Below are 20,429 nucleotides of genomic sequence, written 5' to 3' on the forward strand. Positions count from 1 at the left end.
TCACAAAAAATCAGCCGGGCATGGTAGCGCATGCCTGTAATTCCGACTACTGGAAGGTTGAGGCGGAAGGATCGCCGGAGCCCAGCAGGTCGAGGCTGCGGTGGCCGGGATCGGCCACTGCACTCCAGTGAGACTCCAACTCAAAAAAAAAAAAAAAAAAAAATCACTCCCACCCTAACTATGTCAGCAAACTATATCAAACTATATGATCTACAGTATTATAGTTATTTTAAGCCCTTGAGCTGATGTTCTAAATTGACATTACTGTAACAGTAATTTGCTGAAATCCGAAACAGTAAAAAGCAACTCACAGTGATCTATCACAGAAACAAAGAACAGGGTACCACATGTTCTCACTCATAAGTGGAACCTGAACATTTATCAAAATACTATAAGAAAGGAATTGACAGTAGTGGGAAACTGCCAGAGGAGTGGGAGTGCGGGGGTTGCATAAATCAATAAGGGTACATGGTCTCAAATCAGGTGCAGTGGGGACCAAAGGAAGCCCAAATTTTACTTTACAATGACCACTTATGTACCTAATCCTGAATGGTACCCTGCATCTTTAAAATAAATAAATCAATAAATGAAAACAAACGGAACAAACAAAAATAACACTAAAGACTCAAAACTCCCAGAAGACTGCAAGAAGGCTATGTAGAAAGAAAATCATAATTAGGTATGTAATAGTCAAACTACTGAAAACCTAAGATATGGAGAAAATTTTATAAGCAAGTAGAAAGCAAAGTCATGTTATATACAGATTATTAATGATAAGAATAAGTCGTTACATTTTTTCAGAAATAATAGAGACCAGAAGACAATTGAATAACATATTTTATGTGCTGAGGAAAATAAACTGCTATATAGAATTCGGTATCTAGCAAAACATTCATCAAAAATATTAACCAATAAAAAGGAAATCATTATATCAAAAACACCTGTACTTGCATGTTTATTGTAACACTATTCACAATAACAAAATTATGGAATCAACGTAAGTGTCCATACACACACACACAAACACACACACACACACACACATACACAGACATATACCATGGGACACTATTCAGCCATTAAAAAGAATGAAACCATGTATTTTACAGCAACATGAATGGAACTGGAAGCCATTATCCTATGTGAAATAATTCAGAAACAGAAAGTCAGTAACTACATATTTTCATTTATAAGTGGGAGCTAGACATTGGGTACATATGGACATACAGACTAGAATAACAGACATTGGAAACTCCAAAAATTGAGAGGGAGTTGAGAAATGAAGTACTACCAATTGGTTACAGTGTAAACTATTCAGATGATGAGTGTACCAAAAGCCCAGAGTTCACCACTATACAATATATCATGTAACACTACTGTACTTGTTACCTCCAAAATCTATAAAAATTTAAAAAGACTATCTATCTATATCATGTAGTCAAATATGAAAAAAAAGTTGACCCATAAAGACAGAACTTTTCTCTAGTAGAAATTTACTAGAAGAAATGTTGACAGTTCTTTAGGCTAAAAGGTTATAGAATCTGGGTTTTGCAGGTAGTAATGAAGTACACTAGAAAGTGTGTCAATGTGCTGGAAAATACGTGAATATTAAAAAATGTGTCATCTTCAAGGAGAAAGCATCAATGTGTTTTAGTCCTTTGGTTATCGGTTTCTTTTCCCTTTATTTACTAATTAAATTTAACATTAAAAAATATGTGGCACTTAAAAGCTCAAATATGGGACATAGAAGACAAAAATATAGAAAAGATCAGTAAGATTGATGGATTCATAGCCAGGATTGACCAAGAAAAAGAAGGCAAAAACCCAGATTAACACAATCAGAAATACAAAAGATCAAGTCACAACTGACCCTGAAGAAATACAAAAGATTATCAGAGACTACTATGCACACCAGTACGGAAACAAACTCAAAAACCTAAATGAAATAGAGAACTTTATAACATCACTACAATCTCCCAAGGGTGAAACAGGAAGAAATTGAGACCCTAAATAGACCAATAACCACCTAGGAAATTGACTCCATCATAAGAAAACTACCTACAGAAAAAAAGCCCTGGGCCAACTGGCTTTCCAGTGGAACTCTATAAAACATACAAGGAGGAGCTGATGCCAATCCTATTGAAAGTATTCCAGGCATTCGAGAAAGACAGAACTCTCCCCAAATCAGTTTATGAAACTAACATCACACTGATATCCAAACGGGGCAGAGATCCCACAAAGAAAGAGAACTACAGCCCAATTTCCCTGATGAACATATATGCAAAAATTCTCAACAAGATTCTAGCAAATCAGATCCAACAACACATCTCAGAAATCATCCACCATGACCAATAAACTTCATCCCCAGGATGCATGGCTGGTTCAACATCTGTAAGACCATACATGTAATGAAATACTTCAACAGGTATAAAAACAAGAACCACATGATTATAACATTAAATGCAGAAAAGGCTTTTGATAAAATCCAGCATCCCTTCTTGATAACAACCCTTGAACACCTAGGCATAGAAGGAATATACCTCATAATAGTAAGAGCTATCCACAATAAACATGCAGCCAACATATTGCTTAACAGGCAAAAATTGGAAGCATTTCCCCTGAAAACTGGAACAAGACAAGGCTGCCCACTCTCAGCCCTCCTGTTCAACACAGTGTTGGAAGTCCTACCTGGAGCAAAGAAAATAAGGAAGTCAGTGGTATCCAAACAGGAAAAGAAGGAGTTGTTATACCTCCTTGCTAACGATATGATCCTATCCTTGAAAACCCAAGAGAATCTGTCAAAAACCTCCTTGCAATGATAAAAGACTGACAAAGTCTCAGGGAACAAAATAAATGTGCAAAAGATAGTTGCATTCTTACAAATCAACAACATACAGGCAGAGAAACAAATAAAAAGCACAATCCCATTCACAATAGCCACACACAAAAATGTAAATACCTGAGCATCTTCCTAACCAGAGAAGTGAAAGACCTTTACAACAAAAACTACAAAACATTGCTCAAAGAAATCAAAGAAGACACAAACAAATGGAAAAATATTCCATATTCATGGATTGGAAGAATTGACATTGTTAAGATGTCCATCCTACCAAAGCCAATCTACAGATTTGACATAATACCCATTAAATTACCAATATCATTCTTCTCAGACCTGGAATGATGATAAAGAACTTCATATGGAAACATAAAAAAACCATGAACTGCCAAAACAATCCTTAGCAAATGCAACAAGGTGGGAGATACCACATTTCCGGACTTTAAACTCTACTATAGGGCTACAATAATCAAAACAGCCTGGTATTGGTATAAAAACAGGCATATAGACCAATGGAACAGGATAGAGATTCTGGAAGCAAAACCTCAACTTCTCAACCAACTCATCTTTGACAAAGCCTCCACCAACAACCACTGGGGAAGGAGAACCTTTTTTTCAGTAAATGGTGCTGGGAAACCTGGCTGACCACATGCAGAGGATTGAAACAGGACCCCTACCTATCACCATACACAAAGAGCATCTCTAAATGGATCAAAACCTAAACATAAAACCTCAAACTATAAGAATCTTAGAAAATATAGGAGAAACTGTTATGGAAATTGGGATAGGCAACCAATTCCCAATAGAAACCCCAGGTGCCCATACTGTAAGAGGTAAGATAGACAAACAGGGTGACATCAAACTGAAAAACTTCCGCAAGGCCAAAGAAACCATCAAGAGAGTAGGGAGACAGCCCACAGACTAGGAAAAAATATTGACACTGTATATCTGACAAAGGCCTAACATTCTGGACGTAGAAGGAGCTCAAGCATGCTGAAAGGAAAAAAACATACAACCCTATTAAAAAGTGGGTAAGAGATAGGAATGGACACTTCTCAGAAAACATACGAGCAGCCAACAGATACATGAAAAAAATACTCAACCTCACTAATCATCAAAGAAATGTAAATTAAAACCACACTGAGATACAACCTAACTCCAGTCAGGATGGCCATCATCAATAACTAAAAAACAACAGATGCTAGGGAGGATGTAGGGAAAAGGGAACACTTATATGCTGTTGGTGGGAGTGTAAACTAGTACGAACTCTGTGAAAAACAGTGTGGTGATTTCTAAAAGACCTAAAAATTGACCTTTCATACGACCCAGCAGTCTTCCTTCTGGGAATATACCCAGAGGAACTCAAATCACTCTATGAAAAAGATACTAGTACATGCATGTTTATTGCAGCATTATTCACAATCCAAAAACATGGAACCAACTGTGCTGCTTATTGAAACTGGACTGTATTAAAAAAAAAAAAAATGAAGTTCCGGCGCTGTTGCTCATTCCTGTCATCTCAGCACTTTGGGAGACCAAGATGAGAGGATTGCCCGAGCCCACAAGGTTCGAGAACTGCCTGAGCAACTTGACGAAACCTCATCTCTACAATAAATCAAAAAATTACCCTGGCATTTTGGCACATGCCTGTAGTTCCAGTTACTTGGAAGGCTGTGGCAGAAGGACCACCTGAGTCCAGCAGGTCGAGGCTGCGGTGGCTGTGAGCATGCCACTGCACTCCGGTCAAGGCACTAGAGTGAGACTGCAACTCAAAAAAAATATATATATATGGTACATATACTTGATGGAATATTTTGCAGCCATAAAGAAGGACAAGATTATGGACTTCACAGCAACTTGGATGGATTTAGTCTATAATACTCTGTGATCCATCTCAGAAACAACTGAGTACCACATGTTCTCACTCACAAGCATACCCTGAGCATTTATCATAATACCATAAGAAAGGGATTGGCAGAAGGGAAAGAGGCACATAACATCAATAAGTGTACCTGATCTCAAACCAGATGAAGTGGAGACCAAAGGGAGAACCAAACTTCCCCTGTACGATGACCACTTATTCCCTAATTCTGAATTGTACCCCACATCTTAAAAATAAATTAAATAAATAAATAAATAAATATTGCACTTAATCAAAGTAAAGGAGCTTTGATTAAGTTCAAAATTCAGCAGTTAAATGGAATTTCAGTAATTTACACAGAAGGTGTTTATGGACTCTGTCCTATACTCTGACCAGCCCTTAGTCCTACAGTTTTGTGGTAATTATCTCCATGAACAACCAGAGTGAGCTTAGTTGTATATTTTTTCCCAGCTAATCCTCTGAATGAAAACATAGGTGGCTAGCCCTTGATTTCAGCTTTTTGAGATCCAAATTAAAGTGTCTAGCTAAGCTATATGCAGATTATTGATTATATGCAGAGACTGCAAGACATTAAATATATGTTGTTTTCAGCTGCTGTGTGTGTGTGATAGTTTGTTCTACTACATAGAAAATGAATATAGACATATAGAAACATTATGCGTATCTACAGTATAGTGTGATTAATTAATAAAAACATCTAAAAATACATCTAAAAACTTCCCCAGTTGCATAGAATCAGTCAATGAAGTGTTTATTTGAAACACTATTTTATACAAGGGCAGGTAGCCTGGATTTTGGCAATCCTTTGCAGTCTGTTTTCTGAGCATGCTGCTTATAAGAAAGTTAAAAGAATGATAGAAAGTTTGACTTGTCTTTCTTTTTTTGTTGTTTTAACTCTTAGTTTGTAGAGTTCTGACTGTTTTGCAGACATCAGCTATATCGTACCAATTTGAGCCATCATGAGGCCTTTTAATAAATATTATCCTAATAACTCCTTATGTGACTCACTTGCCTTGCCCTCTTAGAGCTTCCTTTAGTGCAGTAGTGGCATTCAGCACTTAATTCTTACGTGTCAGGCTAGAGGTTGATGAGACAAAAGAAACCTAATAGTTTTCATGGTCTAACTAGAAAATGGCTAAGTGCCAGGATATGAAGTATTTTGTGAGGTCCCCCTCTTAGAGGAATCTCTTACAAAACTCTTATGGCCCAAGAAGAGAAATGGGGATGTCAATATCAATGTTATTTACTGAAAGGGTGCCTGGGGCATGCACTCATGATGAATTTCAATACTATCCCAGATGATTAGTGATTGATTTATAGAAGATCTAGTTGACTCCATTGTATGGTCTGAAATATGATCACTGTCAAGAAGAATTAGCTGTTTAAAGTTTACTGTAGTCCTAAATGTTATTTTGTAATACTAGAAGTAGTATTAAAAGTAACCTTGTTCCCTATTTAGTCTACAAAGAATTGAATAATGTGGTATAATTACCCTTTATTGATATCATTTTGAGTAGTCCTGGGAACATGAAAGATCATATTAAGTTACATAATTATGTGACAACTCTAAGAAAATATTTCAATTTAACATTTCAAATATCACAACCATTTAAAAAAATCAGACCCATTTTGGTAATGATGATATTTTATTAATATTAATGACATATCTAATAACAGAAAGTTACTAATTCAATTAAATATATGACCTTGAAGAAATGCATGTCCAGGTAGCCAACAAATTATAAAATTACAAAGTCATAAAATAATGTAAGATCACTTATGACCTATTTTAAGTAAAAACAGGAAAAACTCAACTACCTATTACTGTGCTCACCACTTGGGTAAAGTCTAGAAGTATGTATTAATAGTAAAACACTATTAATCCTGAAAAAAAATTTCAATTTAAGATTCCAAGTAGAATCAGAAATCTTTATGATATTTATAGACTAACAAGTAGGCATATCAATATTCTACAATGTAAGAGACACTGACAATCTCCTCTGGCCAGGATGAAGAAACAGGAACAAGATTTATCTTGCTGTTTGAAACAACCAAAAAAATGGTCAAAAGATATGAAAACAAAACAAAAAAAGATTTCAAAACACTAAGCCAAGTTGGGCAGTGATTCCTGAGACACAATGGTAAAATCAGCAGGACAACGTAACTAATGGATTTGGGAAGTAAGGGAACAGAGTCTAAGGGGTCTTTTAGTTTCCATTTTGGATAGTGATGCTGTTAAATGAAGCAGCTTTTCAGGGTTGGGGACAAATGGGGACTTTGAATTTACACATGTATTTGAAATGCATTGAGGCATCCAGGTATCTATTAGACAGTAGGATAAGCATATTTGGAGCTTAAGGAACAGATTCAGAGTAGAGATATAATTTTGAGAGTCATTGACAGATGGTTTTAAAACAAGAATAGGTCATTCAAGAATGCTGGTAAAGTTGAAAAAGCAGTGGGGCAAGGGAATACGATTTTATTTTATAATTTTATATTTTTGTAGAGATGAGGGTGTTGCTATGTTGCCCAGATTGGTGTCAAACTCCTGGCCTCAAGTGATCCTCCTGCTTCAGCTTCCCAAAGTGCTCAGATTACATGCATGAGCCACCATGCCCAGCTGGAATACCATTTTTAAAGTAGTCAGTAGAAGAAAAGTGTCCTGGAAGTTAGTGATCAGAAATAGAGAAGAAGCTAGAGAGAGTTCATGAAAACTAAGGGTCTGTTGCACTTCAGGGTGGTCAGCAGAGTCAAATCCTAGATGTTAAGTGTAGGTTTTACTTTGCTTATTTGCAGTATGAAATGGTTAGATTAGATAACATTCAAGATTACTTCCAATTCTAACATTCTTTTAGGATACTTATTTCTTTAGCTTGTTATATGATGATGCAATGCCTTTATTAGCTTCATCACCAACAGTGAACTTAATCTTATGAATGAATTATAATTATGGTGATGTTTTTCATTTTTTGTTTTTTAATTATGGTAAAATACATAACATTTTATAAATAATATATATAAAGTAACAAAATTTATCATCCTCACTATTTGTACATACATTCTTTATTTTGTGTTTCCTCATTTTGAATCAGCTTATTGAATATAAATTAACATAGTTATATGAATACTGTATGACATATTTTTGTATAGGTCATCTTGGATATGACCTAGGAACTTAGCTTGCCTCACCCTAGTCCTGGCCCTGTATTAAACACACAATATATTTAAATATTTCCAGATGTATTATGAACATTTTAAAAGATAAAATTAGATTTTGATTGTATGATTAAAATCTAGGCTCTAAAAAATGAGTTTTTTTTTTTAAAAAAAGCACTGTCCATTTTCTAAGATGTTTTATGAATCAAAATATAAAACAGAAAACCCTGAAGTTGTCATCAGAAGAGCAGAACATCATAACTTAAAGGCAACAAGGGATTATTCTTTAAGTGGAAGTTTGAACAAGTAGATGTGTTTGAAACCAGAGTTTCTGGAAAGTTGATTTTGGAGCCAAAGTTGGTATTTGTTAAGCCCATGTTCTTTTTACTTAGGATAGAAAAACATATTTTATGTAAAAACATTAACAATATTTGCTATAACCTATTTGTTTTTTAGTGGGGAAAAAAGAATTTTCATAATTATAATGCATTATTTTATAATACTGAATGTTATATTGGGCAATTTTTTTTTAAATTTATGAACTTTGAGGGGCATTTTAGCAATAGAGTAGCATACTCTTGCTTGCTATTTGCAAGTTTTCTGTATCTGATTACTAACAAAGATCCATCTATTGAAACTACATTTTTATTCCAGAAGCACATAATTGGCAGTAGCTTGCAGTTGATAAAATATAAATTCTCTGATCTGGAATTCACTAAGAAAGGAGAACATTTTTTTTACTATTGCCAAACTCAGCTTTTTTTGTCATTTACAATTGAAGTTCATGTTGCTTTCCTATAGCATTATCTGGGTGACAGATCAACAGTCACCAGACAGATCAACAGTCAGTCACATTAATTATAAAGTAAGTTCTTGAAAAAAATTATGAAAGTAAGTTTTTACATTTAATGCTTATGAATTTTACCCACAGGCCCACATTCTTATTTATAGGCATTCTACAAGTGACAGCCATTGCACAGTAGTTTGTTTAGAAGTAAGAAGTCTGGAATTCAAATACAGAAATTTTTAATGTGTTCTCTTGACAAGTTTGTTTTTTTTCAAGGAAAAATTGTAGGATTTATAATACTTACTTTAAAAAGGAAGACAACCAAGGTTCACGTCTGAGTATTTCAACCTAAATCCCCAAATCGAGTATATTTAGATTTCTACTAAATATGAAGATATCCAAAATGTTTTCATGATGCACTGAAAGTTTATCAAGTAGTAAGACTGTGATTTGTGCAAGTAGAATACTGCTTATTTTGGTGATCTCTATATGCATAGATAGTGAAGGCATGAGCAACAGCATTTAAAATGAATGCACTGTGAACATCTTTTGTAAATCTGTGGAGGCAAACATATAGGAATCTGGCATAGAGTAGATGCTCAATGTGATTGTTGACTGTATTTATTTAGCATACCTTTAGGTGATACTTACTATATTAAATCTTTATATCAATGCTATAATTTCCCTCTATTTACAGATGAGGAAGCTGAAGTCATGGAGAGATTAAATAATTTGTCCCACAGCTGGAATTGAATTCATCTGGCTAACAAGTCAGTTTTATTAAATCACCCTAAGAGGCTGGCTGTGTGGGATAAAATGATGAGCAACATGCATGAAACAATTATTTTAATTAACATCAGTATCTGATGCTAATAAAAATAATGGTTTTCACTTGGTTAGCAATTATTTATTGAGTACCTAGTGCATGGTAGGCACTATACTAGTACTGAGACTATATAGTGTACAAAATAGGCAAATATTCGACTTCATAGAGCCTGTCTTCACTGAAAATTCTGTAAGGTTATTCATATCAAACTGCTCTTATTTTAATCTTTTTAAGGGCTGACACTGCATCTTTTATCTCTGCAATCCTGACTTCTGGGTCAGTTTATGGTAGATATTAAAGAATGCATGAATAAAAGAAAGTGAATGAAGGAAAACCTACAGTGTTTCTTTTTGTTTCTTATTTGAAGCTGTTTCCTGAAGAATAAAATACAATCATATAGAGAACATTTCATTCTGTAGAAATTTGGAAATTACAATTAAGTTTTCAAATTTTAAGTAAAGGGAAATAATGGGAAATAGTAATGTTATTTAAAAGGGAAGAAAATGTAGTACAACATTTCAAGCATTTATATATAAAGTGTTTTATGTGATGGGCAGTGGCTAATTAAGATTTTCAGATTGATGGGTAAATGAAAACTCTCTTAGTCTCTTCTTTGTAACTAAATTGTGATCACAATTATAGAGCACATAAATAAAAAATATCTAAGTTTCCTAAACTTCACAAATAGGGGTAGGTACATACAATGGCATATATCTTTCAAATAGCACATAAACTTGAAACTTCAGGGAAAAAATGCATTACAATCATTTTGTTATCAAAATATGAAAAATAATTTTTACTTTATTGGTTTATCCTCAGTATATGTTACTTAGTTATGTAGCTCTTGACCTAATTGGAATCAAAATGAGGTGGTTCTACTTCAAGAATTTGAAATAATCCCTTCACTTTAACACATGAATGTGTTCAATATTGGCGAAAGGACACGTTGCTACCAAAACTGAAACAGGATCCTTGAAACAGAAAGGATGTTGCCATGGAAAAACGAAGTAACACTCAGTGCAGCTGTGATGCATTAATGAATAGGATATTTTTTTAAAAGATCATTTGTGTTTGGTGTGGCTCAGAGGGTCCCAACCAGATGGTTTCCATGAACATGATCTGACCCCCAGCTTGAGGACTTCTTACTGGCAGATTACTTCATTTTCTTTCCCTTGGATTGTCAGATCCTTACATTAATGCAAAATTTACTGCTGCAGATTTATATTCAGTAATATAAATCATTCAACATTTTACATCAAAACCACAATTTTATACATACAGTTTAACAGTTATTTTAAAAGTGTAAAAAGATTTATGTGATAGCTTTAGTATATATAGTAGTTGTAACATTATAAAAATTTTGAGCAATTTGGATTATATGTATGTTTTGGTTCTTATCATTAAAGGAATTCTCACAACATATGTTTTAGAAAATGTATCTTTTTGAGTTGTATATCTAATGCTAATATACTGTTGATTCTGTATGCATTGCCAAAATTATTTAAATTAGATAAAATAGTATATATTTGAGTTAGCGAAATTTTTATATGTGTTGTGATTTTGAAAATTTTGGCACAATTTGCATTTTTTCTAAAGATATGTATGTATATAGTTGTGTATGGTGGCATATTAAATTGAATGCCTCACATTGTTGAAATCATCTTTCAACAGCATCAATACCTACATGAAGTGTTAAATACTGATACTTCATATTTTGACCTTTTAACCTGAACTATTAAGGGAGAACATGTTCTTAATTTTGCCTTTTTAAATTATGCAGTTGGACATCACTCATGAATTATGTTAAGGATTTAAAAACATAATCATAATACTTCTGAGACAATATAGACTTACTCTGTTTCAGAATAAATAAAATACGTTGTGATCTTAAATCAATAAACTACTGAAAACATATATACTTAAATTATCTATGCTGCAGGATAAATATAGAACTGAAAAAAATGAGCTCATACTTCATGAACCAGTGTACTTATTTTTGCAAAATTTTGTTTACATTGTTCTTCATTCAATTCACCAGTTTGACTCTGTTCAGAAATGTGATGCAGAGATGAACAGGTTTGTTTATTTATAGGTTGGCAAATTATTTATCAAGGAATTCCAAACCTGTTACATATCATTATGCTCTCACTGAGTAATATATTGGCCACAAGAGAAAAGATGTTACTGTATCTTGATACTGTATGCTATATACTTTATCTTTTATAAAATATAGTCTCTTTACTAATATAATTTCCTAGAATGTCCAAGAATTTATTTTGCAAAAAAATTTGTATATCACACCTTCTGATAACACCTTTGCATGCCAAATATTTTATAGAAAACCAACAAATCACAGTGTATATTTTCTTAATAAATAATTCAAGTATGCTGAACTATTGGGACAATTTAATAACCAGATACAGAATATTACCTTGTAAGAGTCAACTAAGACTCAAATGAACATTGCTTCTGAATTAAGAAGTCATGATAAGTGTAGTTTAGGATATGAACTTACTTAGTTTATCTTTATTCTCTAAGAACCTGGCAACTAAGGTGACTATACTGAGCATAAGGGAACATACAAAATTTACATGAAATCACAATGTGCATAACTTAAAGAATGACAAAAACAAGGGATAATGCTTTGATTTTTAAGTCTTCTGATTTTACTTATTATCATGTGTCTGCTTACATATAATAAATGTGACATATGTATGCATACTTGAGTCATTGTATATAAAACAGAAAGTGATATGTGTTCTTAAATTACTGTCTGGTGCCACAAATTGAATGTCTTAAGCATTTTTTTCTTAAATTTTAGTCTGTGAAATAAAAATGGAAGGGCCAGAGTTACATAGAAATAGCCTTTAAAAAAATAAAAGTGGGCAACCCTTTGGGTCCTCTCCCACTTTGGGAGCTTTTCTGTCCTCTCAATAAATACTGCTTTCTAATAAATAAATGGATGGATGTAATAAAATGCTAATCAGTTCTAAGACCTTATCTGGTGTTAAAAAAAATTTAATGGACTGCAAAAGAAGGAATATCTGCCTTTTTGCCAGCACACTTTCTATCTCAGTCATGTTTCATGGAAGGAACTGTGGAAGGGCAGATACATTTTCATCTCATGTCACTGGGCACCTTTGATCAAGTCTATAGCAAGAAAACAATACATTTTCAAAATTTTTTTGTTGTTGTTCCTTAGGAAAAGTAACTTATAAAGACATAAATATGGGACTTTTTTTTTTTTTTTTTGGTTTTTTTATTCTAGTAAAGATAGTAGGTGTTGGAAGGCATGTTTAGTCTGATACAGACATTTTAATTCTGCTTTTTTTTTTTCCAGCTTGAGTTACAATCTTGTTGTGTGTTCATTCCAAATGATAGTCTGCCTTCCCCAAGTACAATTGTATCTGGTGACATTCCTGGAACAGTAAGAAGTTGGTACCATGGGCAAACCAGCATGCCAGGAACACTTGTTCTCTGTTTACCTCAAATAAAGATTATTAGTGCTGGTCACAAGTATATGGAACCTCTGCAGGATATTCCATTTGTCATCCCACGACCCATCCTTGAAGAAGGTATATTTCAAATAATTCTTCCTGTGGTTAATATTGATATTTATACGGATATTTTTAGGTTTGTTGGTGTTTTTAAATATATTAGTGTATATGTAAATCAGTCTTCTCATTGACTGATTTTCATGGCCAAAGTAAATGTGCTAAGTGATATCATTTATTGCCATCTCTACCTTTTAATTTTAGTCATATATTTTTATATGTAAATGTAAATTGTCTACAAAAGATCTATGCAGTATAACATAACCACTAAAATGTAAATATAGGAAAATTTGGTTTGGGAAGAAAGTGGCTTTTGGATGTCGCCATTAGGCTGAACTGGGAATAATAACTAAGTTGATCTTAATTCAAGCCACTTGACTTATGAATGAATATAATTATATATAAAAATTGAGTGAATATATTATTTTATGAAGCATAATATATTTCTAGATTTCTAATTTGTTTACACAAAGTAAATAATTATCAGATGAATAGAGTCATAATTCTTTCTCCAGTACATACTTGATTTCTTATATTACTGTGTTTTTAGTTGTAAATTCATACCCTTTTGAACTTTGACATATTTATTTAAAACAGTATGTGAACCTGGAAAAGTTTTGAGTCACAAAGTAAATAATGTGAATATATATTTTAATAACAAGGCTCAAATTTTTGACAGTGCTAAACAGGTCAACACCTTGTTCATATTATTAGGATGTAAGTATTTGAATCCTGATATCATTCAGATTATGACATATACTGTCACTGAAAAGCAGACATAGCCTGTGTATGTTCTGACTTCTACTTTGATGTTTATTTTTCTCTCCCTTTATACTGAAATTTCCATCGAAATCTATCTTTCTTAGACATAATAGACGTAAACATGACTTTACTGCCAGACATTGTTGGTTCCTTAATAATAGGAATACCATTATAATAAAATAATAGAATTGTAGAATTCTAAGAGTTAGAGGGAACTTTTTTTAGAGTTCTTGTGTAATCTTTATCTTGATGTAAGGATCATTTCTCTAGCATCTTCAACATGAATTATTTATTTGTTACTTAATTTTGGTTATTGGTTTATGGACATCTAATAAAACATATAGAAAATCTCACAGCACTTAATATACAGCTTGATATATTTTTGTCAAATAAACCCATACATGTTACCAGCACCTGAATTGAGAACAAGAATATTCTAAGCTACCAGAAGTCTTCTCTAGCCTCTTACCAGTCACAATTTCTTCAGAGGCAAATTGTATCTTGACATTTAAAATCCCAAATTAGTTTTTCTGTTTTTGAACTTGACAGCTCAAAGTAAAATTTAAAATTTTACTTATGGTATTCTTTTCATCTTGATTATTTTTAAAAGGTATTTTAATTTATATTTTTAGTGCTTCCTTTATTTGTACATGAAACATTTCTTTTAGGCTAGGCACAGTGGCTCATGCCTGTAATTCCAGCACTTTGGGAAGCAGAAAAATAGGATCACTTGAGCCCAGGAGTTCAAGACCAGCCTGGGCAACATAGTGAGACCTCATCTCTATAAAAAAATAAAAATAAATAAAATTGACATGATGTGGTGGCATACTCCTATAGTCCAGCTACTTGGGAAACTGGCACAGGAAGATCACTTGAGCCCAGAAGTTGGAGGCTACAGTGAGCTGTGATCCTGTCACTGCCCTCAGCCTAGGTGAAAGCATGAGACCTTGACTCAGAAAAGGAAATATTTCTTTTATATTATTGTCTAATTTCTGCTGACTCTTGCCTACCCTACCTGGTATCTCTTGTGTATTTTTTTATTTATTCTTTTATTTTCTGTTCTTATTTTTCTTTAAATTTTTCTATAGAAATTTGTTGAAAACCAGCCTGAGAATTTCTTCTATGCAGATTTGAATTGACTACTTTTTTCTCTTTTCTTTTTTTTAACTTTTAATTTTAAATTATGTGGGGTACAATTCAGGGTTAGATATACAAATGTTCATTATGCAGGTACCCTTGTTGATGAGGTATGCTCCCCCTCCCCTGGCAGCTTCTCACTACTGCCAATCCCATCCCTGCCCTCCCCTGGCAGTTTCCCACTGACAATCCCTTTCTTAGAGTATTGCAATAGTTATTCAAGGTTTGCTTATGAATGAGAACATGTGATACTTGGATCTTTGTTTCTGTGATAGATCACGTAGTATTATAGCCTCTAAGTTCGTCCATGTTGCTGTGATGTTCGTAATTTTGTCTTTCTTTATGGCTGTGTATTAGTTCATCATATATATGTACCAAAATTTTTTTATCCAGTCCTCTTTTGATAGGCAGCACGGTTGGTTCCATGTTTTTGCTATTGTGAATAATACTACAATAAATATGAATGTGCAGTTATCTTTTCATAGAGTGATTTGAGTTCCTCTGGGCCTATTCGCAGTAGGAGGATTGCGGGGAGGTCGATTTTTAGATCTTTTAGGAATTGCTATGCTGTTTTCCACAGAGGCTATACTAGTTTACACTCCCACCAGTAATGTAGAAATGTTCCCTTTTCACCAAATCCTTTCCATCATCTGTTGTTTTTGAGTAATTTTATGAAGCTAACATCACATTGATAAAGTCCAAACTGGGGAAAGATCCAACAAAGAAAGAATTACAGGCCAGTATCCTTAATGAGCATAGATGCTAAAATTCTCAACAAGATTCTAGCAAACCAGATCCAACAACACATCTGAAAAATCATCCACCATGACCAAGTAGGCTTCATCCCTGGGATGCAGGGTTGGTTCAACATCCACAAGACCATAAATATAATTAAATACATCAGCAGATATAAAAAAAATGATTATATCATTATATGCTGAAAAAACTTTTGATAAAATCCACCCCTTCTTGATAAAAACCCTCAAACATCTATGCATAAATGGAACATACCTCAAAATAGTAAGAGCCATCTATGAGAAACTCACTGCCAGCATATTGCTTAACAGTCAGAAATTGGAACCATTTCACCTGAAAATTGGAACAAGACAAGGATGCCCACTCTCACCCCTCCTGTTCAACAAAGTTTTGGAAGTTCTAGCCAGAGCAATCAGACAAGAGAAGGAGATCAGGGGTATCCAAATAGGAAAACAGGAAGTCAAGTTATCCCTCTTTGTAGCTGACATGATTTTGTACCCAAGAGAATCTGTCAAAAACCTCCTTGCACTGATAAAGGACTTTGGCAAAGTTCCAGGGTATAAAATAAATGTGCAAAAGTCAGTCGTGTTCCTATACACCAACAATAAATAAATGAAACCCAAATACAAACACAATCCCATTCACAGTAGCCACAAAAAAAAGAAAAGAAAAGAAAAGAAATACCTTGGCATCTTCCTAACCAGAGAAGTGAGTTTACTTGATATGTGGGCAGTACCAGGTCAGGACCACTTGAAACTCAATTCTCGATTAGAGGTTTTTATGCCACTTAGATACAACCTCTTATGAGAGTTGTGAGATTCCCCCCTCCCCCGTCCCATTCAAGGTTCATTTTCTGGTAGCATTTGTGAGAGGGTCATATAAAGAAGGGAAGAACAGGGCAATTTTATTTCCAATTTACCCTAATATAAATGTTATAGCCATTTGCATACCAGCTTTATGTTCTTCTATTAGTTTTTACACTGCAGGTCAGCTTTGGGCTTTATCTCCAGTCAGCCTTAAGTTGACTTAAGTTTGGTTGTGAACACAGATGCTCAGTTTTACCAGCTTTAAAGTGCCTGAAGTCATTTACTTTGCTTCCCTCAGTCCCTAGCCTTAATAATTCTTACTATTTTTGGAAATTCATTATTGAGTTTAGACAGATATCATTTATGTATATGTATCTGTGTATCATGTGTGTAAAACAAACTGTATATATTTTATTCATAGTATGTCATATGTAAGTATTTTCTAAATATAGAATGTTTATTATTTTAATAATGAACTTAATCTGCCACATTGCTGTAAATAGAATTTCTCATTGATTTTTTAAAGATGTTGTGACAGTATTATTCTGTATTTTCTTTTCTAATGGATTGTGTAAAAAGACTGATACATACTACCCACCATTCTTTCTGTCTTTAATATTCATTCAAATTCTCTCTTATTTTTTACAAACCTCCCACCAACTTCTACTGCTTGCCCTTTTCATACAATAAGTTGTTTTATTCTTGTCTTGTTTTATAAATACATTGAGAATGACTTATGAACTACAGAAGTCTCCATCTTTATAACGTAAGTTGTTATTATAATTCTCTGGTTTTTTCCCTAGAACTGAGTTAGACAGCAACTTAGTTTATTTTGAACTTAAAAAAAAAAATCATATACCAGATGGAGAAGGTTTGAGTCAAATAGAAACTTCCAAAGTTGATTTTTCATACTCCCTCAGAGAATATAGAGTGACTATATAATCAACATTGAAACAAAGTAGAAACAACTTTTTAACCATATGGTTATTCTAAACCTACCCTAAAGAAAAGAGATTATTTCAAGATATTTAAATCCTATTTAAGTCTTTTTTAAAAACTACAGATATTAATTTCTATGAATAACTAAAAATTTATCTTTTTTTCATTTAAAAGAGTGTTTATAAAAAATATTTGGGTATAACCCTTTGATGCAGACCAGTAAAGAGTTATTTACTCTTCATATCATATGTGTACATAGATAAAGAATCTGAAGATAAGTATACTCATTTACCAACTTTCAAGTAGCCCTTTTGGCTTCAGTGCCATTCCTGCATTCTCTTTTCAAACATTCTTGTGTTTTGGAACTGACGTCATAAATTAGACTGCGCTTTCATAGCTTATTCCTCTGGTCCTCAGTCATTTGCTATTTACCTGTGCACATCATATTTTTACAAAATTTGTGATAAGTCTTATCTGCTGTCATATCCTCTCTTGTTCTAATAGTCTTTTTTGATTTCTAATGCTTTTCCCACCTATCATTCTGCTGGTTTTAGAATGTAGATAAATATTTTCGATCATTTGTGTTCAACTAGATATGGAATATCAAAATTTATGCCACATTCCTGTTATACCCCTTTTCCATTCTGCTTCTCTGATACTATTGTTTTATATTTAGCTCCTTTTTGTTCAGTAAATGTTTTTTGATAAGTGTAGAGGATGGATTGGAGAAATGGGAGAAACCTGGAAAATTGGTTATATGTTGCACGTAGCTATTACAGTTCTCTAGAAGAAACATGGCTGTCAGAGATCGGACAGTGGTGAATAGAGATAAAGATTCTGAAACAGACTAGAGAAATATTTAAGACATTAACAAAAACTGCCCAAATTTGTGTTTGGATTAAATATGGATAGGGAAGGAGAGGAAAGATAGGTAGAATAACTCCATGGTTCCTAGCTTGGATGTCCTAGTGCTAACATAGTTAATATTATTATGGTTAGAAATAAAGGAAGAGGAACAGTTTTTCATGTGCAAGGTAGGGTGGGTGAATTTAGTTTGGTGCATATTGTGAAGTATCTGTGAGACATTTCAAGTAAGTAAATCTGATGAGCTCCTGCTCATATGGTTCCAGAGCTCAAAAGAGTATTATTGTTAAAGATACAGGAGATAACAGTGAAAACCATGAAAAAAGATGAGATTATCCAAAGTCACTTATGTAGTGACTAATTAAGTGGAATCTACATATCACAAGAGGAGAACACTACTGTTTATGGGATGAGAAGGAAGGGAATAATTTATGATGGAAACTACAAATAAAAGAGTAGGACAGTGGGGGGGGGGAACCATGAGGCAATAGTTTTATGGAAGACAAAGGATTAGACTATTTAAATATAGCAAACATACCCAATAAGTTAAGAAGTAAAAGTATCAATGGGATTTGGCAATTTTAGGTCATTGATTTCTTTTCAGAATACTTTCAGAGAAATAATATTAATGCAAGTCTGATGATGATGACTTGAGGACACAGTTAAATGAAGAACTGGTAAATATTTTTTAGAAAAAAATATTTTAAGAATGACAGCATAGAAAGGATGGTATCTGGATGTATATACTTTGGTATTTTTGGTTGCAAGTAAGAGAAACCAAGTGAGGGTAACAAGCAAAAATGGAAATTTATGGTTTCTTGCCTATATTCTACTATAGAAGACAACTTTGGCTTTTCTTAAAATTTCAATGTTAATTCCACCATTAGACTCTGGTGGTTATGAATACCATGTGTTCAGTTACAATTTTTGGTTCTTTATTTTTCTTTTACTTGTACTCCTAACTCTTGAAAAATTCTTTTTCTTTTTGTCTTTGGTATTGCTTGGTTATCATTCTAGGGTTTCACATTTCTTTTCAATTCACAATTCTTTGAAACCAGTTATTTTGATTCATAATAGAATGAACGACAAAGGACAGATTCGTATATAACTAAGTTTGTATATTTAAGCCTTTTATTTTTGATGGAAATGTTTTGTTTATATTTCTCTGACTTCTTAAGCAAAAAATATGTTACAAAATTTAATCATTTTTAAAATTACGCAGGATTTTCATTATGAATGCAATTAGAATAAATGTAATAAATTAAGACCTTTTTATTTCTGCCTTAAATCTTGTACAATATCCTGAGAAATCTGAAAAAGACATAAATTTGATTCCAGTCAGTCTTGAAACATAATCTATAACCGTATAGGTGAAGGAATCACTTAGCACAGCATTCTAAGGATATCTATTTTTTTTTTTTTTTTTAATTCCTAAAACCTGGGTTGGTACTTACTTCAGCTATCTCTCTTCTCTATCCTATTCAATCCTCCAGCGTCTTTTTTTATTTTCTTAACTTCCTACCTGTCCATGTTTCTATCACATTCATTCGATAAATATTGAGCACCTACCATGTGGCAGTCACAGAGATTACAAATTTTAACAAGACTTGCTTTTTCTCTGATGGTTTAGAAGCCATTGAGGGTAGTAATACAATAAAAACAGTCCTGTGTTGAATTCTGTTTATTACTCTCTACTTGGGATTTTTTTCACAGGGTTGTAGGGATTAAATGCAATAATGTTTGAGTAAACAGTATCTGTCATATAGTAAGTACTCTCATTTAAATCCATTATGGTTCTTAATATCTAAGTGGTAATTCTGTGGCCTACTTTTCATTTTCTGTTGTTTCTCAGATATGTTTTATTGGTATCTTATGCTGCCATGTTCCTTGAACCTTGTATGGAACCCACCTCTGTAATAGACTTACACCTTTTTGCTCCTTTTAATTCATTTATCAAATCTACTCACAAAGAAGCATTAAAGAATAAAGCAGTTTCCTGAAGGTGTCCTACTATAGGAAGCGGTGGTACTGGTGCATCCTAAATCAGTTTTTTAAATGGTTATTAATTGCTTAGACATTTTTGTGCTTTAGAATTCTTTTTTTTTTTTTTTTTTTTTGAGTTGG

At 33.3% G+C, this 20,429-nt stretch overlaps 1 protein-coding gene across 1 annotated transcript in view; it reads left to right on the forward strand.

Moving 5' to 3' along the window:
• LOC103270940 (vacuolar protein sorting-associated protein 13B-like) overlaps positions 1-20,429 on the forward strand; it is a gene marked incomplete at both ends in the record, with an annotated part of 143,355 nt that overhangs the window by 88,918 nt on the left and 34,008 nt on the right. Inside the window, one exon of the mRNA XM_008068434.1 lies at positions 12,828-13,062. Coding sequence (XP_008066625.1) covers positions 12,828-13,062 — 235 coding nt within the window. The remainder of the gene's footprint in view (positions 1-12,827; positions 13,063-20,429) is intronic.

Source organism: Carlito syrichta, unplaced genomic scaffold (genome assembly GCF_000164805.1).
Source record: "Carlito syrichta isolate Samal-C Ts95f unplaced genomic scaffold, Tarsius_syrichta-2.0.1 Scaffold108659, whole genome shotgun sequence".
In the NCBI taxonomy this organism is placed as follows: domain Eukaryota; kingdom Metazoa; phylum Chordata; class Mammalia; order Primates; family Tarsiidae; genus Carlito; species Carlito syrichta.